Source organism: Ovis aries, chromosome 14 (assembly GCF_016772045.2).
Source record: "Ovis aries strain OAR_USU_Benz2616 breed Rambouillet chromosome 14, ARS-UI_Ramb_v3.0, whole genome shotgun sequence".
NCBI classification, from domain to species: Eukaryota; Metazoa; Chordata; class Mammalia; order Artiodactyla; family Bovidae; genus Ovis; species Ovis aries.
In genome coordinates, this window is record NC_056067.1 from 56,227,186 (window position 1) to 56,254,995 (window position 27,810).

The 27,810-nt window shown below is 56.6% G+C and overlaps 2 protein-coding genes and 1 long non-coding RNA gene across 8 annotated transcripts; 1 reads left to right on the top strand and 2 right to left on the bottom strand.

The window, feature by feature from the left end:
- Window positions 1–210: 210 nt before the first annotated feature.
- KCNC3 (potassium voltage-gated channel subfamily C member 3) lies at window positions 211–18,467 on the bottom strand. 6 transcript variants are annotated; one of them, XR_003591389.3, is made up of 7 exons: window positions 18,361–18,467; window positions 13,825–16,287; window positions 8,680–9,787; window positions 7,378–7,569; window positions 7,009–7,135; window positions 4,323–4,382; window positions 3,214–3,260 (listed from the first exon to the last, which is right to left on the bottom strand). XR_003591389.3 is itself a non-coding variant. In XM_042231000.2 (6 exons), exons 2-5 carry the CDS (start codon window positions 14,710–14,712, stop codon window positions 4,366–4,368), a joined length of 2,205 nt encoding a protein of 734 aa, XP_042086934.1. In that variant the 5' UTR covers window positions 14,713–16,287; window positions 18,361–18,467; the 3' UTR covers window positions 3,152–3,260; window positions 4,323–4,365. The 6 variants fall into 6 exon arrangements, 5 of the variants coding, with proteins under 5 accessions (XP_042086931.1, XP_042086934.1, XP_027833267.1 ...); XM_042231000.2 differs by lacking the exon at window positions 7,009–7,135 and having other exon boundaries at window positions 3,152–3,260; XM_027977466.3 differs by lacking the exon at window positions 3,214–3,260 and having other exon boundaries at window positions 3,704–4,382.
- LOC132657781 (uncharacterized) lies at window positions 16,336–27,633 on the top strand. Its single transcript, XR_009596392.1, has 2 exons — window positions 16,336–17,156; window positions 26,372–27,633. It is a non-coding gene; the product is annotated as an uncharacterized LOC132657781 (long non-coding RNA).
- Window positions 18,967–25,867, bottom strand: NAPSA (napsin A aspartic peptidase). The gene is made up of 9 exons (XM_012190732.4): window positions 25,769–25,867; window positions 22,783–22,924; window positions 22,519–22,642; window positions 22,210–22,328; window positions 21,667–21,866; window positions 20,469–20,591; window positions 20,115–20,259; window positions 19,453–19,551; window positions 18,967–19,272 (listed from the first exon to the last, which is right to left on the bottom strand). Exons 1-9 carry the CDS (start codon window positions 25,849–25,851, stop codon window positions 19,081–19,083), a joined length of 1,227 nt encoding a protein of 408 aa, XP_012046122.3. The 5' UTR covers window positions 25,852–25,867; the 3' UTR covers window positions 18,967–19,080.
- Window positions 27,634–27,810: the final 177 nt, after the last annotated feature.

Here is a 27,810-nt window from a genome sequence, read left to right on the forward strand (position 1 = left end):
CATTTTTACAATCAGGGAAACTGAGGTAGATACTTGCTCCCTCCCAAATCACAATGTGAGAGCCAGCGATGCGGGGCATGTCTGCACCCTCAAAGTGCATGCCCTTGCCATTTTAGTCCGACCCCTGCTCTTGAAGACCCAACTCTTAGGTCTCCCCCCAAAGCCCCCTTCAGGAGACCTTCTCTGCAGACAAGGAGGATGAAACTTTTAAATGAAAAGGAAACTTTTATTTTGGTGTGGAGTGACAGGGTGGGTGGGAAGGGTGGGGCATGACACTTTTCCTTTGGGGAGAGGGGGTGACATGCGGCAGCTTCTGCAACGGGCGGTTCATGCACCCAGGGTGGGCGTGGGGGAGGCTTGGGGGAGAGGCCACGCCGACCCCTCCCTCCCTGCCCTGGGGGTGGGTTGAGAAGACCCGCCATTAGCACCAGAGTTGGACGATTTGCAGACCTCCCCTCCCCAGACTGACTCCGGACACCCTCCCCCATCCCTGAGAGCGCCCCCTTGCCACTCCCCCCCACCCCAACGACAGGCCAGGCCCGCCCCGCCCACTTTTGAGTGAGAAACTTATTGCTGTGTGCGCGTTGGGGAGGAGCCGCTGTGTTCAGAAAGACCCCCGCCGTCCACTCCTCCCCAATCACCCCGCCCCCTGCCCCGTGTCGGTGCGTCCCGGAGCGCAGGAGGGGCGCGACGTGCGTGTGGGGAGCGCATCATGCAGCGCATGCGTGTAGTTGCAGGCACCCTGGCGGCCGGGGGGAAAGGGGCGCGGGACTTGGAAGCTGTCCCTTCAGCTCTCTCTCTCCCTCCCCGACTCCCACACTGTTGACTTGGGGGACGGGAAAGGAGAATAACGTTTGTAGAGGTTTGTAATGATTGTGGTTATTTTCAAAAGCTGAACTAAAAAGCTGGGTACGTGTGGCAGATTGGCGAGCCGGAGGGGGTGGGGGTAGGCGTTGGGAAGAAGTCTGTACCCTTTAGAAAAATCCTCACCCCCTTTCCCCGCACCTTTCGGCTTCCGTGAGGGTCACGGGTATCTGGGGTTTTAAGAAGTTGAACCCTTTGGCAATATAATCAGTCTTCAACCCCATACCCTGGTGTCTGAAGCCTCTAGCCCTTTACCCCGCCCCACCCCGCTCCCACCAGAACCCGCCCCACCCCTCGCCCCTGGTTCGCCAGGGTTCAGGGTCCGAGGGCAGAATGGGGGGACTCAAAATGCCCCTTGCATAGGAATCGTTGCATCTAGAATCGTGCTCAGTGATGTCCCCCCAACCCGCGGGTGGGGGGTGTTCCTGAGGCCGGTGGGAGCAGAGGGAGGGAGGTTGCTAATTCCGTGGGCCCCCAACTCCAAAAAGGGGAGTCCCCTAAGGACTCTGGGACCGGTGTGGTCTCTGGGCTTGGGGGAGGTAGCGCATCCTTGAGCCAGGATGGGATGTGAGAAATGATTTTCCACCCGCGAGCGTCGGGGGTTGAGGAACGCGGGGGAGGGGCTAGCTGGAATCCCAGCCCGGGTGGATATGTCATTGTTTCCCAAGCTTCTGATATTCCAGCGTTCCTCCACTCGGGAACAGCCTCTACATTTTAAATGTAAACACCTCTAACCTAAATAAACGGTGTCCGGGCCAAGCAGCAGTATCTGGACTTACAGGCTTATATGCAAAATGCCAGGAAAGACAAAGTGTTTGTCCTTGTACCGCTTAAAACCTCAGCACATCGCCAGGGGTGCAAATATGACCCTCTGGGAAACATTGGCGTCTATGAGGGTGCCTTTGGGACACCATTTAAAGAAAGGGGCTCTTGGAGGGGACAGAGTTATCCATAAGAAGGGGGGTGCCCCGGAAAGATCTGGTTCCCTGGAATTGCAGACAGGTTGAGCCTATCTTGAAAATTCTAGAGTCAGGGGAACCTGAGCTGAATGTCTGATGTCAGGTTTAGGGGTGTCCAGGAAGTGTTCAGAGTGCGGCAAAAGTTGGAGCATCCCAAAGGCCTAACGTGAGTTCAAGGGCTGGGTCAAGTCTTGGAGGTTTGAGAGGTGCTAGGATGCAGCCCAGGGGTTAGGACTGAGGGGAGGGGGGACTTGGGGGGAAGGTAGCATCTATGTGCAGAGAGGTTAAGTCCCAGGAGCGTGCTGGGATTTGGAAGATGCGTGCCAGAATCAGCCTCAGGAATTCTGAGGGCAGGTCTCAAGTCCTGGGAATCTAGGGGAGGGCGGGGGGGGGGGCGGGGGGGGGCGGCGGGGCGGGGGCCGGTGTTGCGGAATTTTGTGTGCTAGGGCCAGAACATCCCAGGAATACCGGGATGGGAGGTCTGAGTCCATGCAGCAATAGAGGCGAGCAGATCCCTGGGGGGGGGGGGGGGGGGGGCGGTGCGGGGGGAGTAGGAGAGGCGGATGAAAAGAGTGAAATTCACCAGCGGGATGCTCCTAAAGGCTGAGGGAGCAGCTGTCCGCAGGCCCTCCCCGCCCCGCCCCCCTTCATGCCTCCGCTTCTACCATCTGAGCTCAGTTCCCGTTTTTGGCTTGGGTGACTGTTCCTCCTTCCCCCACACTGCTGCTAATTTTTTAAAAAATCAGTGCATGATGGGTTGCCCTCCTGGGGTGAAGGGTAGGAGGCTAGGAGACCCTCCTGTGGTGTGGCTTAAAGGCCAGCCCGACCCCCTTGAAGGTCCCCACCCACTTCCCAGAAAGTCCCTTCCCTTGCTCGCGGCATGCAGCCCCCCGCGGCTTATTGCTGAGGTGGAGTTGGAGAGGGCGGGGGTCCAGGTTGGAGGAGGCATGCAGAGTTCGGGGGAGGCGCCCCAAAATGTGATTGGCATAATTTGGACGTATTTACACGAGTTGATGGGGAGGGGTCTATGGCTCTGGAGACCTGAGAAGGCTTTTTTTTAAGGAGGGGCAGAGTTGGGGGGATGGGTTTTGGCTCCTCCCCCTCCATCCTGGGGGCCCAGGTCGGGGTGAGGGGCCCGGGGGTGTCTGCTGGCGTCGTCGTCTCCGTTGCATATTATTAATGACTTTTTGTTTTTGTTTTTGTTTTTGTAAAAAAAACCCTTGCCCCCACCCCCCACCCCCAGCTCCTTTGACCTTCTTCCCTGTCACCCCCGAGTCCCCCCACGGGGGGGAGGGGAGCGCTAGAGGATGGAGGGCAGGGTTGGGGGAGCGCGGCGGGCGGCCCTGGGGGAGCCGGGGGGAGTGGCAAGGGGGGCGAGGCGCAGGGACACCCCGCTCAGGCCCGCGATGCTGCTCAGGCTGCGGGATTTCTCGTAACCTGGGGGCGGGGGGAAGGGCAGAAACACAGGAGGAAGAGAGGAGATGCGGGTGCAGGCGGAGGGTCCAGCAGACAGCGGGACCCCAAGACAGAGGGAAGCAGGAGAAAAACAAACAGAAGGGATACGAGATGGAGAGAGAGACGGAGACAGAGACAGGAAGAGGTGGAGGGAGAAGGTGAGACACAGAAGGCAAGAGAGAGACGGTGGAGACAAGAGGGTTGGACACCAGGACACAAGACGACAGACGGCAAGAAAAGGGTAGATGGACAGAGGCGGACCAAGGAGACGAGAGAGAGAGAGAAGTGAACAAATCGGACAGTCAGTTGGTATCGAGGAGAAAGGTGCAGACATGGGGAGGGGGGAGAGACTCAGGGTTAGGAGGCAAGGTGGCACCCACCGAGCCTCCCCCACCCTGCCCCCACCGCCGCCCGCCCCCCCAACCCCCGTCCCCCCAGTTGGCCCCCTCGTCTGAGGCAAAAAGGTGGGGGGAGGGCAGCGAGGCAGATGGTGGGCAGCACGGGCGTGGGGAGGGAGCTTGGGTGGAATGCCAGTGGGCGAGCAGCTGGTGGGGAGGGCTTGGGAGGGGATGGGTGGGGCCGCAGGAGGTAGGGGGCTAACCTAGATGGAGAAAGGAGGACGGGGCGTGGAAGGGTGGACCGTGAGGGGCTGAATGGAGCACAAGTCGGCAGTGCCCCCCTGGGCGGGGCCGGGGCGGGGTGGTGCTGAAGGACAGCTCCAAGAGCAGTCTGATGTCGGCAAGGCTCAGCCGAAGGTTGTAATGGGCTGTCTTTAAAGGCTCAAGATTTCAGATGGGAACCTTCTGATGGGAAGGTCCTGATAGTGTCTCGAGACTCAAGGGCTTAGGGGCAGGTGTGGGGTTTCTTGAAAACTTAGGAATGTCTTGAGAGTTCTGCCAGTATCTGGGCTGTTCTAGGGCTTTCCTAGCCGGTGCCAAGGGGTCACTCTGGACGTGGGCATCTTGACAGGAGACAGGGCCTGGGGGGTAGTCGGAAGCCCAGTATCTTGGAGTCACCCCCTCCCAGCCATTCCCAGTTGCTAACCTGGGGGAAAGGGGCAGGGGGGGATCGAGGGTCTCACGAGGTCTCAGGCGGTGACAAGAGCTGGGGACAGAAATACACAGAGTCACGGCGGGGGGAGGGTGGCCAGGGAGAACCCCCCAACACAGCCTCACTGTTGGGGGGCCGGAGAAACGCCGGGATCTCTTCCTCCTCTCTGGTGTTTTCCGCGGGAGGGGAGCAGTGAAATGGGGGGCGGCCAGAGACATCAAATATGGAAGGAGCTTCCGGGGTGGCTTGGGGGGGTGGGGTGGAGGAGGGTGAAGGGAGAGAGGAGGGGGAATACTGGGGAGGAGGGAGGGGATGCGGGTCAGGTGCTGGACCCAGCAGCACCTGAGGGAAGACAGAGAAGGGGGCTGATGGGGTGGGTGGGGAGCAGGTCAGGAGGAAGGGCCTTGAAAGAAGGAGGGCTAGGGAACAGTGGAGGGTGAGGGAGAAGTTAAAAGAGGAAGGCAGGCGTGTGGAAGGGGTAGGGATCCAGGACCTTGGGGGAGGGAGTTCAGCCAGCCCCATCAGCTCCAGCCATTATTTGAGTTCAATGAATGGATTTTGGCATCGGAGGCAAAAGAAGCAGAGACCTCCCCCCCAACCCCCACTGGTCCCTCCACTCCTCCCTTACCCACATTCCCAAGTCCTCCTGCCCCACCCCTCAATTTCATAGGGGCCATCCAGACCTGGGGGTGGGGGAACAAAGGGAGTAGGCAACAGGGCTGGGTGCAAGCGGGGGGTGGGCTGAGATGGGAACAGGGAGGTGGGGGTTGGTAATGAGATGACAGTGGAGGATGATGGGGGAGTGGGGGGAGGGTTGCAATAGGAGAGGTCCAGGAATGGAACAAGAAGAGCTGGACAGTCCCCTCTGGACTAGGAGCCCGGAAGCCTGCTTCCTGTCCTGCATCTGCTCTGTGGCTGGGGGTTGACCACGGCCCTCTCTGAGCTTTTGTGAAACAAGGGGCTTTGGATGCGGTTCTCCTTGGAGGCTCCGAGTCCTGCTCTGCCATCTCCTTAGGCTGTGGCTAGGGATTCTTTAAGCTGTATCTCTGCATTTGGAAGGAAGACTCCATAGGTGTTTGTTGAATGAATAAGTGATGGACCAGGTGCCTTCAGGTGGCTTCTCAACACTTTTAAGATCAAATCCAGCCTCTCACCATGGCCAAAAACACTTCCCCCCAGGCTCCTCCCCTCTCCTCTTGGCCATTCAACTCCAACCACACTTTCCTCCTTGCTATTCCTTTAACAAACCAGGGGCATCCCACCTCAGCACCTCAGGGCCTTTGAGCTTGCTCTTTCTTCTGCTCGCTGGTCCTTTTTGAGCTTCAAGTTTTAGGTCGCCTTCTCAGAAAGACCTTCAACCTTTATCTGACCTCGTTAGAGTAATTATCTTGTTTCCTGTTTCCCCCACTCATGGGGTGGAGAACTTTCCCTGTAAAGGGCCAGATGGTCGATATTTCCAGGGCTCTGTGGGCCTACCATCTCTGTTGAAACTATTTCACTCTGCTGTTGTACACAGTGGCCGTGTTCCAATAAAGCTTTATTTACAAGGCAACTGGCGGACAGGTTTGGCCCTTGGCTATAGTTGCCACAGGGCTCTAGAGTATCAGCTCTGTGATGGGAGATGTGTGCTTTGTGCCCTGCCAAATCTCCAGTGCCTGGAACTCCACCCTCAATCATTAGTTGCTGAATGAATGAATGAAGTTAGGGGTTAGCTGGGGTTGTTGTGAGGATTACAGAATATATGGCATATGGAAAGTGCGTGGTTATGTTTGCGGAATAATTCACCTACTGTCCCCTCACTCTCTCTCTGACCTCCCCACTCCAGTCCTGGCCCTGTTCCTCTGCCTCTCTTTTTCCCCATCCCTGTAGCTCTGACCCTGGCTCAGGCTTTGTCCTCTCCCCCGGGACCCTCATCCCAGCCTCCACCTCGGCCTCCCGACCTGCAGTCTCCCCACTCTAGTGCCTCCTCGTGAAGTCCCAGAGTGGACCTCAGTTCAGTTCGGTCGCTCAGTTGTGTCCGACTCTTTGCGACCCCACGGACTGCAGCACGCCAGGCCTCCCTTTCCATCACCAACTCCCAGAGCTTGCTCACACTCATGTCCGACCTGCTCCTTCCCAGATCCCAGGGCAGGGCTCCTCAGCTCAGCCTGCTCTCCTGCCTCAGGTCTGGGTCTGCGTCTGCCTCTCCCACCAAACTGGGGGTAGGGGGCGGGGTTGATATGCTCCCCGTTGATTCCCCCTGCTTAGCACCAGAAGCATGTATGTGGGTGCTTGGTAAGTGCTGGCCAAGCCACAGGTGACCGCATAAGTGGCTGAGTCTTTCTCACCTCATCCTGTACTCAGAAGAACATCCTGGGTGTGTGCCCTCCTTTTCTTGATTAAACAAACAAAAGCAAAACCAAGCGGGGAGGGGGGAGGCAGGGGGAGAGATGTGGATGGGGGTGAGGATGGAGGTCAGTCGTGAGGCCGTTGAGGTGGGGAGGGGTGGGGTGAGTTCTAGCGGTTAGTGAGAGGCAGGGCAAGTCCTGGGTAGATGGGTGTGGGGTCAGTGTCGGGGCTGGAAGTTAATTGGATGGAGCTGTTCACAGTGAGGGGGTGGGAGTCTCGGTCAGTGGGGGCTGCATGTTCTCAGATGGGTTAGTCAGGAGGGAAGGGGTTCACAGGGGTGGGGGCTACTTACCCCGGGGGGAGGGGGTTCATCCACTAGGGGGATATCCAGGCCGCAGCGTTGGCGTTGAGGTCGGGCAAGAAGCTTGGGGGGCCTGGCTTACGCCAGTCTGGGGGGGGCAGTGGGGGAGCACCGGTGGCTGGGGGGTGGGGGAAGAGGCCAGAGGGTCGGGGTGGGGGGGGAAATGGAGATGCAATAAAGACAGGTGAAGGGTCAGTGATGAGGAAATTCGGGGGAAGGGGTCTGAGAGGGAGGGAATTGGGGCCAGGAGGTGGGGGAAGGGAAGTCCAGCACCTCCTCCCCCATCTCCCTCTCTGCCCTCCCCTAGGGGAGGGCAGAGAGGGAGGGTCCCGGGGCAGGGGCCAGTGGAGGGCACCTCACCTTTCCGGATGGAGCCATCAGGGGATGGGGCGTAGTCGGTGAGGAGGAAGCAGGCTCGGTCCCGGCCGTAGCGGCCCCGGCTCCCAGGGGTGATGGGACTCTTGTCTTCCGGGGACATGGCGGGTTGGTCAATGGCTGGGCAGTCCTCATGTGCAAGCGCAGCAGCTGCAGGGTCCCCGTTGGGGCGGGGATCTGTGTTCAGAGGGGCAGACAGAGACACAAAGGCAACAGTGAGGTGTGGGAACTCGTGGAGGAGAGGGTGCCAGAGGTGCAGGGGGTCAGGGGGGTGTGGCTGGCAGGTTTGGGAAGCGGGGTCATGGCCAGGAGGGTGTTGAGTCTTGGGGAGGACAGCAGGGAAGGTTGTCGAAAGCCAGGAAGTGGAGTCAGGCCAGGCACCGGGTGTCGAGAGGGCAGTGCCAGACCAGGGCGTTGGGTGTTTGGAGGGACAGGAACAGAAGAGGTGGCTGGGAAGTGAGCTGGGTACTGGTGGGCTGCGTGGTTGAAATGGACCAAATGGGGTTCAGCTGTGGTTGGGTGTGTGCTGTGGGATAGGTTTGGAAGGGTGGTTGGGAAGGATGAGGAGGCTGGGAGGTGGTTGTCTAGGGAGGGTTGTTGGACGCTGGCAAGGGCACAGTGGGGAGGCATTGGGAAGGTGACAGATGAGGGAGGGGGAGGTGGGGGTCCCCTAGGCTCTGACTCCAGCTATTTTTAATTGGTGTGAAACTGGGTCAGCGGCTGAGGGAGCAAGATGGGGGGCCGGGCGGCCCAGCTCCCTTTCTTGACCTATTTAAGGCATGGGGGTGGGGGCCCCCAAGCCTCCCCCTCCCCCTGGACAGATGCCCCAATCGCTTCTGAGATACAGACTCCCCTGGGGGGAGGGACACACAGGCTCAGTCAACTTTCCTCTCATTTCCTTCATCACATAAGCTGCAGCTGCCCCTGGCCTGTCTCTGGCCCTCGATTCCCACGTGAAACTCTCTCCCCATGTATCTCTGAACCCCACCCCCCTTTTCTCTGAGTCCCTCTTACCATATGGCTGATCACTCTGCCCTCCCCCCAGACCCCCTGAATACCTTGGCTGTAGGTCTGTCTCTCCCTAAAACTCTTTCACATGAAACCTGTTCTCCATCACTGCTTGCTTCCCTGCTTCTCTGGCCTCAGCACCTGCTGTTCCCTTTCCTCTTTCCCGTTTCTGTTGCTGACCACCTCTGAGCCTCAGCACATACCTCCTGCCCCCCTCAGCACCACTCCACCTCTGCCTGCCCACTCCGCCTCCCTCCATCCCTGGTGACCCCGTCTCACCTGCCCGGTTGATCTCAACCACTTCCTCCTGAGCCAACGGGCAGGGCTCCCCAGGGGCTGGCAGAGGAGGCAGCCCCATGATTCCGAGCCCCCCCGCTCCCCCCCTGAGCAGCCCGGGGTGCGTGTGGGGGCCCGGCGGGTAAGCCCCGGCCACAGTCACCCCCATGGAGGGCGGGGTGATGGGGGGTGGGGGGCTGATGCCGCCGCTGCCATGGTGAGGAGGGAGGGGGGGTGGTGGGGGCGGGTCGGGCTTGCAATAGTTGGGCGAGCCAGGCTGCGGGGGCCGGGGAATGTGTTTGTTCTTCTTCTTGGGCAGCTTCTGTTTGGCCATGGCCAGCGAATAGTACATGCCAAAGTTGTTCACAATGACGGGCACCGGCATGGCGATGGTGAGCACCCCGGCCAGGGCACACAGCGCCCCGACCAGCATCCCCGACCACGTCTTGGGGTACATGTCTCCGTAGCCCAGGGTTGTCATGGTGACCACGGCCCACCAGAAGCCGATGGGGATATTCTTGAAGTAGGTGTGGTTGGAACCCAGGATGTCATTGGGGTCGGCGCCAATGCGCTCGGCATAGTAGATCATGGTGGCGAAAATGAGCACACCCAGGGCCAGGAAAATGATGAGCAGCAGGAACTCGTTGGTGCTGGCGCGGAGCGTGTGGCCGAGCACGCGCAGCCCCACGAAGTGCCGCGTGAGCTTGAAGATCCGCAGGATCCGGACGAAGCGGACGACCCGCAGGAAGCCCAACACATCTTTGGCGGCCTTGGAGCTGAGGCCTGAGAGCCCCACCTCCAGATAGAAGGGCAGGATGGCCACACAGTCAATGATGTTGAGGCTGCTCTTGAGAAATTCCACCTTGTCTGGGCAGAAGGTGATGCGCATGAGAAACTCAAAGGTGAACCAGACCACGCACACGCCCTCCACATAGGTCAGGAAGGGCTCCGTCTCCACCTCCACATTGGTGACATTCTCCGGCGGAGCCCCAGGGATCGGGGAGGCTTGCGTCACTGTCTTGTTACTGATGTGGATGAAGCCCTCGTGGGTCTCCAGGCAGAAGGTGGTGATGGAGATGAGGATGAAGAAGAGGGAGGCGAAGGCCACATACTGTAGGGCAGGGTGGGAGAAAAAGGGCAAAAGGTGACCCAGGCATCTGGCCAACCAGCCATCTACCCAAGACCCTCCCGGTGGCCCCTTTCTCAGACCCAAACTCCAGGGGAATCCGGGTTTCCCAGCCCCAATGCGTCCATCGCTTCTTGCATTCTGTTCTCTCTAAAGCTTGCAAAAGGATCAGAGGCAGCTCTCCCCCAGCTCCGGAGAGGAGCTGGCCCCAGCCGCAGCAGCAGATGGTCCACTTCTTTCCTGGAAACAGCAATTTCTGGCTCTGTGCTGTCTCCTAGACCACCCCCCCCCCCACCCTCCTGTTCCCTGTGTCATATCTCAGGGGTCCCTGGCAGGGTCCAGTGATTCTGCTGGGGGGTGGGGGAAGGGAGACTAAAATCATGCATCCTGTGTCTCAGAAGCTTTGGGGCTTGGCTTGGAGCTGGGGGGAAGGGGAAGGGGAAGGGGAGAAGGTGGGTGGGGAGGCAGAACCAGGAGGTGGTTAAGAGTAGGAAAGCCTAGGTGTGAATTCAGCTTTTTCTTTGCCTAATTGGGCAAGGAGATTAAGCCTTCTGAACCTCAAGTTTTGGTGTTTTATTTTTAAGGATTATTGTAAGGATTACATTAGATGAATATACAAAGGATTTGGCTCCAAAACCAGTGCTTGAGCTTTTGTTAGGGTATAGGGGCATCAGTTAAAGGGGGGGCCAAGGTTGAGACCTCAGGTGCCAATGTTTAAGGACCATGATGCTAATGACCGAGTCCAAGAAAACAGAGAAGGCTGGGTGAGGCCCTCACCCAGAGAAAACAGCAAAGGGGTGGACCCACAGAGCAAAGGAGCAGTGTCAGGGCTCTGAAGAAAGAAAGAAGTGAAGGGTCAAGACTGAAAAAGAGGGAAGATGATAGGGGTGGGGTTTAAGGCTCTGGAAACAAAGGGAATGTCTGGGGCTTGGGCATAGAAAAAGGGGAGAGGGCAGGGCTAGGTCCAAGGAGAGGCGAGGGGACTGGTCAGAGGTTCAGAGGTATGGGGTGCCTGGATCATTTCAAGATGGGGAAGGATCTATGTCCTGAACACACAATGGTGTGGGTTTTGATGAAGGCCTTGAGGACTGAAGGCAGGGTCAAGATCTTGAAGGCCTCTAGGAATTGCAGTTGGCTTTATCAAATATGTAGAAGGGAGGTCAAAGCAGAAGGGTTAGTCCTGAGAGAAGGGGATGGGCGTTGAGGCAGAGGGAGCTTTAATCAGATGAGTAGAGGAGAGAGAGACGGGGATGCAGAGAAGAGAGAACCAATGTTAGGCTGCAGAAATGACTTTAGACCTTGGGGTAGCCTGTGGGGAGGGAGGGTCAGTGCTGGCCCTCTGCCCCACCCCCCTCTTCGTTTCTCCGCAGTGGTTTAACAGGCCAGAGGCCGGCACAGAGCGCATGCCCGGTGCCGCCCCCCTGCACCCCACTCCAAACCCGGCGCACCGCGCAGGCTGCGGCACCGCAGTGGGGGCGGGCCGGCCGGGCCAGGGGGCGGGGCGCGCGGTGGCCAGCACCACGGACAGCTCCCCCGCCGCAGTGCGCAGCCGCAGGGCCTGGGAGCAGTCTTAACCCCTACCGGGCCAGAGCGGAGCAGGCGATGCGCAGCCGCGGTGCCGCTTCACAGAGGGAGGCCACAGGCCAGGAGCTTGAGTAACTCCTTCCCTCCCAGGACACAGAAAGGAAAGGTGGGCACCCGCCGCAGTGCGCAGCTGGACAGCGTCAGGATTGGTTTACCCCCTTGTCCCAAGATGCTTCAAAAGTAGAAGGGGTAGGAGGGCATGGAGTCCCTGTAAGAAGGAAAGGGGAGACTACGGAGAGGGGAGCGAGTGGGGAGGAAACCGGACCCTCCACTTTGCTCTGGCTTCAGCTATCGACTCAAACTTTCACTTGAAGGCTAGAAAGTGCTTGAAACTACATGGACACTCAAAACACAGCTATAAAGTAAATAAATGTCCTCCGGAGCTGTCCTGAACCCCTAGCTTCACCTCAGGACCCTTCAATGGGGTCACAAGAGGGAAGGGCGCCCTAGGCCACGGAGGAAGGGTGACTCTCAGAGGCCTGAGGGGACATCTAGGGCCACGTCCCTTCCGCACCTCCTCTCCCCCACTTCCCCCCACCCCAAACCCAAATCCTGCCAACTCAGCGCTTCCCGGGGACCAAACTTTATGCGGTGTCTCCGGGCCCCCCTCCCTCTTACTCCCTCCCCCGGCGCGAATGCGGCACTGCGGCTCCGCGTCCTTCCCGGCCCAGGACGCGGCACGGTGGGGGGAGGGTGCCGGACGGCTCCTCCGGGTGTTTGGGTCCCCAGGAGGCTAGGAGGGGGGCTGGAGTCTCTTCCTCTTCCCCTCCTTTCTCTAATTGCCCCTATCTTGAACTGTCCTCTCTCCATCAACACAGGGAGGAGGTTAGGAGGAGGAAGAGGTTCAAGTGAGATCTAGGGGGGAGGGTAGCTATTTAGCCAAAGAAGTTACAGATTTTTGAGGAAAGTTTTTTAGCGGGGAGATGAAGGGATCTTTGGGGGAAGTCTAGAATTTTGAGGGCGATAAGGCGGCATAGAGGATAAGGCTGGAGTGTGGGCTCTTTGGTTACTTTGGAGGGAGGGGGATCAGGAAGGGCTGAGGAGCCCAGTTCTAGGCTTCAGACTGGGTAGTGGGGGGCAGAAGTTGCTGAGAATGAAGCGAGGAGGGATTGGAGCTGGGGATGAGGGGACAGGCGGAAAGAAACCAAGAAAAAACTGGGAGCTATTTTGAGAAGGAAGCTTTGCGTCTGAAAAACTTGAGGGTCCCAAGGACTGAGGTTAGGTAAAAGTTCTGGAGCAGGAAGGAAAGTCATTTACTGACTAGGAAAAAGACTGGGAGGCTGGGGATGGGGCTGGGGGTGGGGGTGTCCCAGAGACAGAGAGTGGGCTGTGCAGTTTAAACAATGGAACGGAGAAGCTGGGAGAATCTGTGGATGAGGCAGAAGCGATTCTAGAGGGCATATGGGAAGTTCTGAAGACGAAAGACATTCTGGGGGCTCGGACTCTTCTGGAAACGTTGAGGAGGAGTGTGAAAGCCTTGGGGGAAGTCTGGAGCTGTACTGAGAAACCCTCAGGAGAGGAGTCGGTGTGAAGGATGTGAGAAGGGATGTGAAACACAGAGGTGGCAGCAGGGTTCCAGGAGAGAAGATGCCCCAAGACTCACAGTTGCAGCGAGGGTGAGGGGGGAGTGTCCTAGCAGGAACAAGTGGTTTGGAGGTTCAGAGGGGTCTGGGGACTCTGAGAGTGGGGTGGGAACTATCCTGAGACTTAAAGGGCAGAAGAAGCAGGAGGGTTCAAAGATAACCAGCAGACGCAAACTTGGAAAAAGGGCGGGGATTTGGAGACGGGCAGAGGGAGAATGAGAGAAGTGCTGGGAGAGCCTGCAGGACTGAAGCTTGGGGAACTGAAGAGCAGGCTTCATGGGGTCTGTAGAGGATGGAGACAGTGTTCATAAGCCCTGGGACACTTTGAGGGTGAAGAAGCGATGTCTTCTGAGGATTTAAGGAGGTCCAAGAAACCGAAGGCTGGGGGAGAGTCCGCTGAGTGTCTGAAAGGTGCCCAGAGAGGTGAGAAGAGGTGAAAAGAGGCTGGGAAGACTGAGGGTTGAGGAAAGGTCTTTTGAAAGCTCTCTAGCGGGGTCCAGGAAAGGCGGGGATGGAGCTGTTCAGGTAGGTTGTTTAGGATATTGGCCCATCGGAGAAGTTTCTAAGGGTCTAGGATGGACTAGAGAAGCAAGGTGGGGTTGAAAGGGGTCTGGAGGGCTCTGAAGGTTGGAGAAACATCTTCTGAGGATCTGGGGATGGCCAAGAGAGAGGGGTGTGTTCAGAGGGGTACGGGAGACCCAGGAATGGGGTAAGAGGCTTCTAAGAAATTGGGAGGCTGAGAGACCAGGAGTATCTGAGAGGGGCCAGGGGCTGAGGGCGAGGATGGGGAGCTCCCTGAGGGTCTGGGAACTCCAGGAGAGGGGAGGGGGATGGGGGCTCTGAGAGAGCGCTCACCCTGGCGGCCCGCGACGAGTAGGGGTCCTCGAAGAGCGCCCACACCCGGGGCTGCCAGCGGCGCCACCACGTGCCGCCCGCGCCGCCCGCGCCCCCTGGCGGGCCCCCGGCACCGCCGCCCGCGTCCTGGAAGCAGAGGCGCTTGAGCTCGCCGCCGGCGCCGTCCAGGCCGCCGCCGCCCGCGCCCGCCTCGTCGTCCAGACCCGCGTCGTGGGCGCCCGTGGCGTTGGCAGCGTTGGCGGCGCCCGAAGGGTCGGGTGCTTCGAAGGAGTCGAGCGCTTCCTCGGCGTCCCGGTGCTGCCGGTAGGTCATCCAGCAGCAGGCCTCCACGTCGGTCTCGTCGATGCCCCAAAAGCCGAGCTCCTCCTCGAAGAGCGGCCCGCACACGTCGGCCGGGCAGTGCAGCTTGCCCGTCCGGTAGTAGTTGAGCACGTAGGCGAAGACACCCGGATGCCGGTCAAAGAAGAACTCATCGGCGCCCGGGTCGTAGTCGAAACGCGCCGCCGCCTCGGGCTCTGTCAGGCCGGCCAGCCGCGTCCCCGGCAGGGTGCGCAGCGTCGAGCGGTACGTCTCATGGCGCACGCCGCCCACGTTGATCACGATCTTGCCACTGTCGCCACCGCCGCCGCCGTGCCGCCCCATGGCCGCCGCCGGCAGCCCGGGGCATGGCTCGGCGCGCCTGCCCCCGGGCCCGCGGGGTGCCGGGGGGCCCGCCGGGGACGCGGCGGGACCGGGCTGCGCAGATTGCTGCTGCTGCAGCAGCGGCAGTGGCGGTTGCGGCGAGGGTAGCGGTGGCGGGGACTCGGACGGCTGCGGCGGCGGCGCCGGCTGCTGTTTGCTAGCCCCCTGGCGCCCGCGGAAGGACGAGACGCAGACTGAGCTCAGCATTGGATGGGGGGCGGAGCGGCGGGGCGGGGCTTTATGGGGGCGGAGCCACGGGGAGAGACAGATGTGACTGGGTGAGAGGAGGTGATGGAGGAAAGGGGCGGGGCCGAAGGGACGGAGGAACTGAATGGATTGGGCTTGGAAGGGATGGGGGCGGGGCTGAAACTGGGGAAAGGACCCAGACTCCAACACTGCCTAGCTGGATGGGGCGGGGCCGCACATGCGACACACCGATTGGGTCTTTCTGAGATAAGGGGCGGGGCCGAGCGAGGTGTTAAAGGGGCTGGATGGGACGCGAGAGTTGCCTGGTTTGGCCGCGCTAGGAGAACAGAGGAGGCCGGGCTAGATGTGAGAAAGATATCTGATTTAACAAAAAAAAGGAGCGGGGCGGGTAGAGAAATAGGACTCGTCCATGCTATTTAAAGGGGCCTGACCGAGACTGGCGGAGGCAGGGGTTGGGCCACAAGGCGGATGGCCGTCCGAATTGGATGGAGACGGGCCTAAAGCGCCGGCAAGCAGTACCTAGTGGAGTAGGGCAGATGGAGACTAACGGGTTGGGATCCTAACATTGTTTGGACGGGGCAGGGCGAATCTTAAGAAGAGGCAGGGCCACAGAAATTAGAAAGTCCTAATTCTGGGAGGGTGAGGGGGCGGGACTGAGCGAGGGGCGGGAACTGGAAGAGTAGCACTAGGCTGGACTGAAAAGGAAAAGAGAAAGGGGAACAGGGACTAAGACCCAGTAGAAAGGGGACGGAATGGGGCGAGGCCTGGAAACCTGAAAGCTTCTGACTAGGTCTAATGGAGGAGGCGAGGTGAAGAAAGTACCAGGTCGGAGCTGCAAACTCGGCCCGATTAACTGGGGCTGGACCGGAAGAATGCCAAGATGGATGGGGAGAGACTGAGAGAGGTGGGTGGGGTCCACGAATGGTAGAAAACGTCTTGAATTGCCTGTGGAAATGCAAGACTAAGAGAGGAGAGGGGCTTTCAGGGACTTGAAAGCAACCAGGGTAGGCGGGGGCGGGGCAGGGCTAAGAGTGTAGAGAATGGCTAAGGAAAATGTGAGACCTGCAAAGAGTACAAGGCTATCGGAATGGACGGAGCGGTGGAACCTAGAACGGGAAGTCTTGGAGGCCAAATAACCTGGGAGAGAGTCCTAAGGATCAGCAGGGCCTTAAAGGGGGTAACGCGGTGAGGGGAAAGGGACAAGGTATAGATAACGGCAGGCTGCAGCCAGGAGAACCGAGGGATGGACGAGAACTGGTGAGGCGAGTCTTAAGAGAGGCGGAGGGTAGAAACTAATAAAACGACCGGGAAGCACAGTCTAGGCTGAGGAAACAGGCGGGGCCGATAGGAAATTGGGCGGAGTCAAGTGTCAGAGCGTCCGGGAGAGAGGGCGGGGAGATCGCGGCGGGGGGTGGGGGGGGCAGTGGAGGGCGGGACCAGAACTAGGCGGGCCGCCTAGCAGTGGGTCCGGCCCCGCCCCCTGGGCGGGCCTAGCCGCCGGGTAGTAGAGCGCAGGCGCGGGGCAGGGGCGGGGCCAGCGGCTGCGGCTGGGGCTGCGACGGCCGGAGGCGGTGCCTGTGGGAGGGAAGGGGGCTGGTCACGGGCTGCGGGCCTCCCCGCTCTGCCCTATCGCCGGCAGGTGAGGCGGCTGGTTGGTATCGCCTCCCTACCCATCCCCGCTCCGGCTTCTGTGTCTCTCATCAGTGTCTCTTTTTCTCTGAATGTTTGTTCCCCTGCCTCTGCCCTTCCTCCTTCGAGACTCTGACCCCTCCAATTCTAAGTCTCTGCGCTCCCTCTGGGTCTCTGTCCCCCTCCTCCGAGTCTTACCTCTGCTCTCTAAGCCTTAGTCTCCTCTCCCCGGACCATGGCGGGGTCTTCCACCCTCAATGTCTTTCTCTTGGCCTCTACCTTTTTCTCTGATTTCTCCCTCTTCTGGTCTCTTTCTCCTCTCTTGGGTTTTTGAACCCTTCCCTCTGGGTCTCTTTTCCCTCCTGTCTCTGTCCTTCTTCTTTATGTTTCTGTCCTCAGTACTCCCCTCCCGCTAGGGTCTCCCCTGTCCTCTCTCTGGGTCTCTGGCCCCCCAGCTCTTGTTCTCTGACCACCTCCTTCCCTGTGTCTTTTCCCCCTCCTCCGTCTCTTTCGCCCCTCTGTCACTGCCTTTTCTCTTTCTGTCCTCTCTCTCTCTCCCTCCCTTAGGCCTCTACCCCCTCCCACCCGTACCTCTTTGACCCCTTTCTGAATCTGTCCCCCTTTTCCTGCGTCTCTGTCCCCACTTCTTTGGGGCTCTGTCCTGCTATCCTTTGGCCTCTGTCCCTCTCCTGGATCTGTGTCCCTCTCTCTCCGGCTCCTACTGAATCGCCCTCTCTAACCCTCATCCTGGCCAGGACTGGAGGCTGCGTCACTGCAGAGCTGCAGAAGTGGGGCCCGTCCTGCGGACCTGGGAGGTAGCTTCCTTCAACTCCCTCACCCCCAGACCTAGGATGCCCCACTGCCCCCTCAGGGTTCTCGGACAGTCCTCAAGCTCCCATGGGACCCGGGAGGATATCGGGACTTCCTACTCTTCTTCTGCTCCAAATTCTGGTGTATCCCTAGGCAGAAGCTGTGAATCTTGAGGTGGAGGAATGGGCTTGGGTTGAGTGAGGCTCTGGGGGCAGGTGGGGGTGAGGATGGATGCTAGGGTAGGGGTTGAGTGGGCATTAGGGGCTGGGAGTAAGCGCTGGGGTAAGGACCTAAGTATCCCCCCCTTATACCCTCCCCCCAACCCCACCCCAACTCTATACTTTTCTGCATTCGACAGCAGCCAGGCACTGGATCAAGTTACCAAATCAGCGTTTTTGCAGAGGTCAGAAGGTGTGGAAGAAGGTGCCCGGGCAGAAGGGAGGGGAGGAGGAAGAAGCGAGGAGGCTGAAATAGGGAAGAATATAGAATGAGACTCGGGATTAGAGGCCATGGATGAGGGGAAGAGGTTCGGTCAATGACGATCCAGATTCCATCAGGCCCTGGGAAACGTGGATGCCCTCACTTCCATATGGTCCTCTCCAGGCCCCACCGAGGTATGAGGGGGGATTTATGAGCCTGGATTCTCCATCCATACGGAAGGCTTCTGACGGCATAAGGAGGCCTTGGGTTATGGGACACCAGCTTGGCAAACAGACCACAGGGAAGTGGGCTCGATTTTTGGCGACAGACACCAGGGGAGGGGAGGTCAATGTTCACGTCTTTAAACCCTTTCCCCGCCGCTCCTCCTTCCCAGTCTATCCTTTCTCAGGCCTTCAAGACACAAAATTCCTGAAAGCCCCAAACTTTCACCCTCATCATCCTTGGTGCCCCCTTCTAACTCTCCCTCCCTCATTCCCCAAAGCCCTAGAATTGTTTCTGACTTCCAAGACCCTTTCCTTGTTCCTCTGCCCACATTCCTACCAGATCCTAATCCAGGACGGACAGTCTCCCCCGGGCACTAAAGCTGAAAATGTGGGAACTCTCTGCCTCGGATCCTTGATCCCTCCGAGAGACCCTCCGAGTACCTCTCCACTGTAATCTCTGAGTCCCCGTCTCCCTTGTCCCTCGCCTTCAAAACTGGGACTTGGGCTGTCTTACCACCCCCGGACCCTGAGCCTTCTCCCCCCGCCACCCCTCCTCCGTACTCACCCCAAGTCGAGGCGGGGCGGGGATGGGGAGATCCGGGGCTGGCGATGGGGGGAGGGGTGACCCAACCCCGGCAGCTCTGGGCAGCTAGAGGCTGCAGAGGGGGGAGTGACATCATCGCCGGAGGAGGGGCGACTCAGCTCCCCCACCCACCCGGGGGCTTCAAGCCCCGCCTTTATGGCGTACCCAGGGGTCCCGAAATCCCAAAGGTCGAGAGGAGGAACAGGAGATAAACTGTGCGGGAATGGTATGCCCTCCCCTTAGAACAAAGGTTGGGAAACCCTTTACGGTTTCAGACACCGCCCCCGCCACTGCCACCTGTCGCTGCGGTCGCGACCTGTCGCTTCCTACGCGTGTTGTGGCTACGCCCGCCCACGTCAGAGCGTGAACACCGCTCAGACTACAACGTCCGTGATGCTCTGCGGCTTCGGGTGCCTTTGAGGAGAGGCAGTGTAGGCGAGGGGCTTCATGGGCTTCGTAGTACAAGATCCTTCCACCGGTGTTCTGGGAGAAAAGGAGCAATGCCTTTCTGTCTCAACTCCAGAGAGCCGGACACTAACTTTTTTCCTCCCCCTAAAATCTCCCTCTAAAAAGAAAAAAAAAAAAAAGGAAGAGACCTCGATAAGTTTAATGTAAATAGTAAATTTTTTTAACTATCAAGGTGTGCGCATGCGCCTAACCAGGGCCTCAACCGAACGACTGCGCCTGCGCAAGCTCGCCCCTTTACTGTCTTGTTCCGCGAGGTCGAGCTCGGGCCAGCCCCACTTGGGCGCCGCTTTTCCTGTCGCCACGGTCGAAGACGGCCACATAGCTACCCAAGAAGACATCACCGAGGATCCAGAAGGGCCCTGAGGGCGGAGGCACGTCCAGAGCCATGAAGCCGGACAAACAGACACTGAAGCCACTCCGAGTAATCTACAAGGCGTTAAGACCAGTAACAGGTGTCACGCTCACCGGCCAGCCTTCCTCCTAGGAGCCAGAGCTTTGCCCTGCCCACCACTAGATATGTTTCTGTGCCGCCTACTTGGACCTAGTGACGTCTCACTCCCAGCCCCACCTTTCCAAAGGCGCCACTCTGACGTCATTGCCACTTACCTGGATGACGTAGTCCTGGGCCGTGAGGTTAAACCAGACCCCCCCAAGAAGGAAGGAGACTGGGGGGAGCGTTGGGATTTTCGAACACTTGATGTAGTACTGAGGAAAAAGAGGAACAAGTCCGAGATGAGGGATTCCTTCTCAGCTCAATTTTTTTCTGTGACTCCCCAGTGCAGCAGGGTCATGTCCATTTTGGGCAACTAGGTGTTAAAGACCTTGTGTGGTCAAGATCTCCTGTCTTCTGTAGCCTTACTGGCTCTTCCTCACTCCTGTATAACTGTTGCCACTTACCCTAGGCTCCCATTTGATCAGGTCCTCTTTACCTCTAATTGAAAATCAAAAACTCGTGGCCCACGGGCCATATTGGGCCTGCAGGGCTATGTAACTAGTCATACTTATTGTGTTCACTCACTCTCATCCAGTAAACCTGGATCACCATCCTCTCCTATGCACTGTGACACTCAGGATAGACTCTAAGGAGGTGTCTTTGCTTCCTCCCACTACCCCCCAGCCTCTCACTCACAAGGTCCAGTGCTTTCTGCCCTGGGATGCCCTCCTACCCATCTGATTCCCACCCTCAGGCCATAGCATCCTGTGCAGTGACCACTGTTAAATCCCTGTGAGTCTCCCCAGCCCATGTGCACCAGACACCAGGTCCTCACCTCCCCCATCAGCAGGGGGACTGCCCCAATGGCTTTCTGCAGGGCCCGGATCTCCTCAGTGGGTCCTGTGATGAGAGACGTGCCTGTGTCCAGAATGGCAGCACAGCCCCGGGCACAGAGAGTCAGCCCTGTGCCCACCTGAACACTGTGAGGCAGAAGGGAACAGTCATTAGAGCCGGCATCCTAGGAGGCAAGACCCTCAAACCCTCTCCTCCCTCAGACCTAGGAGACAAGGCCCACAACCCCTCCTCCATCAGACCCAGGAATCTGGATTCCCCAACTCCCTTTTCCCCAGGACATTGGAATTTAGGCTCTAGCCTACTCCTCCCAGACCTAGGAGGCCAGGTTCCTCACCGCTCCATGTGGATCTGCCAAAAAGCAGGGATTGTGACTGGCACAAAGGTGAGGGGTGGGATGTAGTGTGCTGGGTCTGAGCCACCCAGGACCAGCTCTCCTCCGTCAGCTGCCTCAGGGTTCCTGCAGAGGCAGACAGTTGTAGGTGTCAGGGAACTTCTCCTGTCAGCCCCAGGAATGGCCAAGGGAGGGACTTCCTGCCAAAGGGGTGGTGTCTGGGTTCTAGGTGGGATAGTGGGATGCAGGCAGAACCTCAATGTGGGGACTGGAAGCAAGGCAAGAAATGAAGAGAAATGGGGATTTTCTTGGGGGAGGTTAGGATTTCAGGGACTTGGGGGCTTCTTGAGGTGGGCATGGGACTTCTTGATTTGCCCATAGAAAGTAGGATTTTGGGGGAGTAGAGCATTGAGATTTCTGAATTGGCTCTGGGTGGCCTGATTGAGAGGAGGGACACCCCAGGTGGATGATGAGACTTTCTGAATTGCATGTCTAGACATTCAGTGGAATTAGACTTCAGTTGGCTGAGACTGATGGGAACGGGGGTTGAGGGTGGGGACTTCCTAGAAGTGTGGAAGGACAGGATCTACTAAGTGTTAGGTGGACGAATTCTCTGGCAGTCCAGTGGTTAGGACTCTGTGTGTCCCCTGCAAGGGTCACTGGTCTGCTCTCCAGCTGGGGAACTATGCTGACCGGGCAGAAAGAAGAAAAGTGGATGGGACTTCCTGGGTTGGACATCCAGATAACTAAAAGACAGAATTTCCTCCCTGCAGACTTCCTGAATGACAGCTGGGGCTTTTTGAGTATAAGGTTTAAGGTTCCTAAAAGGTAGATGGGACTTCTTAGGCTAAAAGGGGCAATTCCTGACTTCTGATGTGTGTTCCCAAATGGAATTGGGATTTCTTTATGCTGAAGATGGGGTTCTTAAATTCAGTATTTGATGGGGTAGGGCATTAAATTTCCTGGTTTGAGTTTTGAAATGTGGAACATTTTAAATGATGGTGAGTTTCTTTAATAGGTCTCAAGGTGTTGCTTAGCAAGTGGAATTTCTGACTAGGGTTCAGGTGTTTCTTCTATTGGGACAGTGACTTCCTGAATGGAGGGTGGGACTTCCTTTATTGGGCAAGGGACTTCCTGAAGGCGGGCAGGACTTCCTTCTTGGGACTAGAACTTAAGCAGAAGGTAGACCCTCACCCGTTACCTGTTGAGGTAGAAGGAGAAGACAGGCTTATCCAGTAGGCCCTGGTCCACCAGTCTGTCCAGCGGGGGCCGAACTCCTCCCACGGCCAGAACGGGAAAACCAAGGCCCAGTATCCCATCAAAGTGGGCAAATGTGAAGACCAGGCTGGGCTCCCACAGAGCCTCCCCAAAAGTCACTGTTGCACCTGTGATTCCCCCAATCTGGGGTAGATGCAAAAGGAGTGAGTTACTTCTAGGAGGACGTTACCTACATAACTCTGAGGTCTCCCAAACCAGGGCATGAATCCCAGATCGGGTCCTCAAAACCCCCTGGAGCTGTGAATACCTCCAACTCCCTAGGAAGCTCTGCCTGGCCAAGGGCCACCCCTGCCTAGGAGCCCCCGCCCCACCCTCCTTCCTCCAGGAAGCCCCGCCTCCCACTTCCGAAGCCCTGTCTGCCTGTTTACCCAGGAGGACCCGCCTCTCCAAACACTTCCCTAAGCCAGATAATGTTAGAAATGGGCTGCTTCTAGGCTCCTGCCGTCCCGGGAACAAGGTCACGCACAGTCAGCTTATCCTCACTCAGGATGCCTGCTAGGCGCCCGGTTCCATATTGAATGGCAAACTTGGTCCCATTGAACTGGAAGGAGCTGGAGGCTTTGGGGTTGAAGCGGTGGTGGAGCCCTAGGTTAGAGGGTCAGGGAGACGTCACTGGGGAAGAGAGGTCTTCCCGGTGCCTCCTGCCCCTCTGGCCAACTCACCTGTGAGGGTGTGTCGGAAGAGAACAGGTCTTCAAAAACCCTGGGAAGACCAGGCCCCGCCCCCCTTCTCCCTTTGCCCGAGTTCAACCTTAATTTCCCCTATGAAAGCTCACAGCAGGGTAGACTGAAGAAGCGGCATCTCACAGACGGAACCCAGAGGTTGGAGGAGCCAGTGTCAAAGACGACAGAGAAGTTTTGTGGGGGGGTCCCCAGCCCAATTTCCCCATAATACTGGGCCTGATGGCAAAACAGGAGAGGTTGTGGATGTAGAGCTTGACTTGAGGGCAGGAAGGGTGTCGTGGGGGCTGAGGTGGGGGGGGGGGGTTGGGGGGGGGGTTGGGGGCAGTGTTGGCAGCCTATGTAGGGCTGTGACTTACATTCAGGTAATTGGAGAGAGGCACGAAGAGGGACTTGTTCCCAGGGGATGGAGCCCCCAACCTGGGGGCCTCCGCTAGCTTCTCCCATCCCCTCAGTGGGTTCAGGGCCTTGAATCCAGTGTTGACTCTTCGAAGTGGGATCCTGTGGGGGAAGAGATGCCAACAGTTAAGGAGCTACCCTTTCTAGAGATCCTCCATAACAGACTGCCCCAAAGAGGATATGATGACAATGTAAACGTTTCCGTGGTCCTGGAGTAATGGTCACTACTCGTTCAGTTCAGTCACTCAGTCACATCCGACCTTTTGCGACCCCATGGACTGCAGCACACCAGGCTTCCCTGTCCAACACCAACTCCTGGAGCTTGCTCAAACTCATGTCCATCGAGTCAGTGATGCCTTCCAACCATCTCAAACTCTGTCGTCCCCTTCCCCTCCAGACTTCAACCTTTCCCAGCATCAGGGTCACTGCCAGGAGCCCTACAAAAGCGACCTTCCAGAAAACCCCCACGGAACACCTACCAAACCACAATGACAGATTCCCCCTGAAGACTCTCCCAAGAGCAAACCATCCCAAACAGACTCTCCCCAAAATGTTTCAATAAAAGACATTCCAAATAATGTAAAATAAGCCATTCCAGAATGGACGTACATGAAGTTCTCCCAAGATTCTAACATATTCAGGGCGGGGTGGGGGGATGGACTGAGAGTCTGAGATTAGCAGATGTAAGCTATCAACATTTTTAATGTTTTGTTTATTTATTTGGTTGTGCCAGGTGTTTGTTGCTGCACGTGGGAGAGTGGCCATTGTTGCAGCATCTTTTACTTGTGACGTGTTTTAATTGCAGCGTGCAAACTCTTAGTTGTGGCATGGGGGATCTAGTTCCCTGACCAGGGAACAAAGCTGTGCCCCCTGCATTGGGAGCCTGGAGTCTTAGCCATTGGATCACCAGGAAAGTCCCGGAAACTATCAATGCCATATATATAGAATGGATAATTTGGAAGGAACGATGCTAAAGGTGAAGCTCCAGTACTTTGGCCACCTCATGCGAAGAGTTGGCTCATTGGAAAAGACTCTGATGCTGGGAGGGACTGGGGGCAGGAGGAGAAGGGGACGACAGAGGATGAGATGGCTGGATGGCACCACGGACTCAATGGACGTGAGTCTGAGTGAACTCCGGGAGATGGTGATGGACAGGGAGGCCTGGCATGCTGCGTTTCATTCGCAAAGAGTCAGACACGACTGAGCAACTGAACTGAACTGAACTGAAGAATGGATAAACAGCAAGTTCCTACTGTATAGCACAGGGAACTATAGTCAATATCATGTAATAAACCATAATGGAAAAGAAAAGGGAAAAGAATGTATATAGAACTTCCTTGGTGGCACAGTGGATAGGACTCTGCCAGCCAGTGCAGGGGGCATGGGTTCCATCCCTGGTCCGGGGAGATTCCACGCACCACGAAACACCTAAGCCCATGCGCCATAACTACCAAAGCCCACATGCCTAGAGCCCGTGCTCCCCCACAAGAGAAGTCACTGCAAGGAGAAGCCCTCACACCACAACGAAGAATAGCCCCCGCTCGCCGCAGCTGGAGAAAACCTGTGCAAAGCAATGGAGTCCCAGCGCAGCCAGTGGTTGAGACTCCGAGCTTCCCACTGCAAGGGGCGCGGGTTCCATCCCTGGTCAGGGAACTAAGATCCCACATGTCTCAACCGAGAGTTACTGTGCCACAACTAATAGATCCCACATGTCGCAGAGAAGATCTTGTATGTCATAACTAAGACCTGGGGCAGCCAAATAAGGACATATTCAAAAGTGGAATTGGAGAAGGCAATGGCAGCCCACTCCGGTACTCCTGCCCGGAGAATCCCATGGACAGGAGTTGGTGGGCTGCAATCCATGGGGTTGCCAGGAGTTGGACATGACTGAGCCACTTTACTTTCACTTTTCACTCTCATGCATTGGAGAAGGAAATGGCAACCCACTCCAGTGTTCTTGCCTGAAGAATCCCAGGGATGGAGGAGCCTGGTGGGCTGCTGTCTATGGGGTCGCACAGGGTTGGACACGACTAAAGTGACTTAGCAGCAGCAGCAGCGGCAAAAGTGAAATAAATGTTAGAACTGCTACTTTCTGATTGAGTAGGTGTCTAGGACAGAGCCCAAAGATTTGCATTTCTACCAGGTTCCTGGGTCCTGCTCATGCCAGTGTTGTTGGTCCTGAGTCAACACTCAAGAGAGTCTCTTTGCATTAACTTGGGAAGTGGCCATGATCTATTAGGTTGAAAAAGTAGGTTAGCAAACATCATGTGCAGTAATCTTTCTGTACCTGCCTGTAGTTTCTCCCTGGGGCTCTGCTCTCTGCAATGCCCTCCCCGCCCCAACCCCGCCACCCATGACTCAATCCTTGAGAGGCTTAAGAATGTGAAGTGGGGATAAAATGTTTCCTGGAAGAGTAGACCCTCTTGCCATTAAGAGTTCCAGAAAGTGGAGAGAAGAGAGGAGAGGAAGGGAAAGATGGGGAGGCATCAGAGGTGGGCATGAGGTCATAGGGGTCCCTAAAATGGGACTGCTTGAGACCTCAACAGTTTGGAAGATGCAAAACTGGGGGAGTCTCAATTTAAATGTCACAGACCTGTCTCTCCAAGTTTTGTTGGAAGAGGGGTGTCACAGGTATGGAGATTTTAGTATCAGATGATCACAGCTCAGAGTGGGGCCAGCAGAGTCCTTCCAAAAATGTGTACTTCGGGATGGGCCCCAACCCAGGGTCTCAGGGCGGAGAACCCTGGACTGAAAGGGCTTGGGTCTCAGGAGAGATCAGGGAGGACCCTTCAGTGGGTGAGAGCCCAATTCAGAGACCAAGGAACTGAAAAGATAGGAGTCATGGATGTTGGGGTGCCAGGAGTCCCTGAACTGGGGAGCCCTGGACTTGAGGGCAAGAGGGAGAGAGTCTGTCCCAGGTTTGAGGGTGATGGGGGTCCCCAGTACCGGATCAGCGAGGCCCCAGCGGGCTCCAGGGTCAGGAATGGAGGCGGCAGCAGCAGCAGCAGCAGCAGCAGTGGCAGAGACATCTCCGGGGGCCTGTGTGGATCCAGGCGTCCTGCAGCTCTGTTTTCTTTAGCAGAGACTCCGCCCTGTTCACTGCCCACTCCACCAAGACATGGAGTTTCTTGATGGGTGATGTGGGGATAACGGGTGGTACTTTTGAAAGGATGTACAGAATATTTTTGTAGGGTCTCCAGAAGTATTACCTGTGTTACTGCCGTGCCTCACTCCCAGATTCAGTGGTGGTGGAGGGTCTTCTGTGCCCCGCCCCCTCCATTCTTTAGATATTGTCTCTTTTACTTAAACTTTCACTTCATTTTTTTCTGAGACTCATTAACCACAAGGGTTTTCTTGGGCCACCAAAGGGATGGGCAGGGTTTCTGTGAAGGGTCTGGGGGAAGGGTGAGAGAATCAGACTGTCAGAGTATCAAGAACCCGCTTCTTTTCTGTTTTGTAAGGTTTTCTTGGTGTGGACTGTTTTTAAAGTCTTTGTTAAATTTGTTACAATATTGCTTCTGTTTTCTTTTCTTTTCTTTTGGTCATGAGGCATGTGGGATCTCGACTCCTGACCAGGAATCAGACCTGCACCCGCTGCACTGGAAGGCAAAGTCTTAATCATTAGACTTCCAGGGAAGTCCTAGGACCCACTTACTGTCTTATCTGGGAAATAATGAAACACACAAATAGAAACAGTTCATAGTCCCATTGCTGTGCTGTGGTTAGTTGCTCAGTCGTGTCTGACTCTTTGTGACCCCACGGACTGTAGCCCACCAGGCTCCTCTTTCCATGGGATTCTCCAGACAAGAATACTGGAGTGGGTTGCCATGCCCTTCTCCAGGGGATCTTCCCAACACAGGGATCAAACCCAGGTCTCCTGCATTGCAGGCAGATTCTTTACTGTCTGAGCTACCAGGGAAGCATAAAAATAATTCACAGTGTCTGTGTTTGCCCCCTTTCCCTAATTAAATATTGAGGAGCATCCAAAAATCCAACTGAAAAGTGCCTTAGATTTCTAGATACCACCCTCAAAGTTTCTGATTTCAAAGCCCCAAGATACAGCCCAAGAATCTATCAGAAAAAAAAAAATTCATTTATATTATTACAGTTACAACTGTGTTAATGGTATTTCCATTTACAAGGATTGATTAGAACTAGAGAAAAGCAAACTTAGCAGGGTCTACTTGTTAGTTAATGCTGTGTAATCAGTCACTCCAAAACCGAGTGGTTTAAGACAGAAACAGCACTGTTTACAATGGCCAGGACACAGAAGCGACCTAAATGTCCATCTTCGGAAGATGGAACAAAGAAGATGTGGTATGCATACACACTGGAATATTTCGCAGCCATTAAAAAGAATGAAGCAACTCCATTTGCAGCAACTTGGATGGCCCTAGGGAGACTCATACTGAGCGAAGAAGTCAGACAGGGAAGGTGAAGTATCCTATGACATCCCTTATGTGTGGAACCTGAAAAAGAAATGATGGAGATGAACTTACTTGTGAAACAGAAAGAGACTCACAGACTTAGAAAACAAACTGATGGTGCCTGGGGGGAGGTATAGTCAGGGAGTTTGGGAGGGTCATGTACACACTGCTATATTCAAAAAGGATAATCAACAAGGCCCTACTATAAAGCACGTGGAACTCTACTCAACGCTATGTGCCAGCCTGGATGGGAGGGGGTGGGGGGGCGATGAATACAAGCATGTATATGGCTGCACCCTTCACTGTTCACCTGACACTATCACAACAATGTTAACTGGCTATACCCCAGTACAAAATAAAACGTTGAAAATTTGGAAAAAAAAATAATCATTTATAATTTTTTGATGAGCTTTCTGGGTTCGAAATTTGAAAGCCGCTTGACTATGCAGTTCTGGTTCGTGGGGTTGCAGGCAGATGTCAGCTGAGGCAGCCGTCATCAGAAAGCTTCAGTAAGGCCAGAAGATCTGCTTCAAAACCGTGTTGGGACTCCGTCTCTGGACT

Bases quoted from the DNA above. Each gene is read 5' to 3' on its own strand.
- NAPSA (XM_012190732.4), bottom strand. From the start codon at position 25,851: ATGTCTCTGCCACTGCTGCTGCTGCTGCTGCTGCTGCCGCCTCCATTC. The intron at 21,867-22,209 runs GTGCGTGACCTT...CATCTACCCCAG, and splicing joins TGAGTGAGGATAAGCTGACT to ATTGGGGGAATCACAGGTGC. The intron at 20,592-21,666 runs GTAACGGGTGAG...CTGCCTCTGCAG, and splicing joins TTCTCCTTCTACCTCAACAG to GAACCCTGAGGCAGCTGACG.
- KCNC3 (XM_042230997.2), bottom strand. From the start codon at position 14,712: ATGCTGAGCTCAGTCTGCGTCTCGTCCTTCCGCGGGCGCCAGGGGGCT. The intron at 7,570-8,679 runs GTGAGACGGGGT...CTCTGAACACAG, and splicing joins GGTTGAGATCAACCGGGCAG to ATCCCCGCCCCAACGGGGAC. The intron at 3,261-7,377 runs GTGAGGTGCCCT...CCCCGCCCCCAG, and splicing joins TGATGGCTCCATCCGGAAAG to GTTACGAGAAATCCCGCAGC.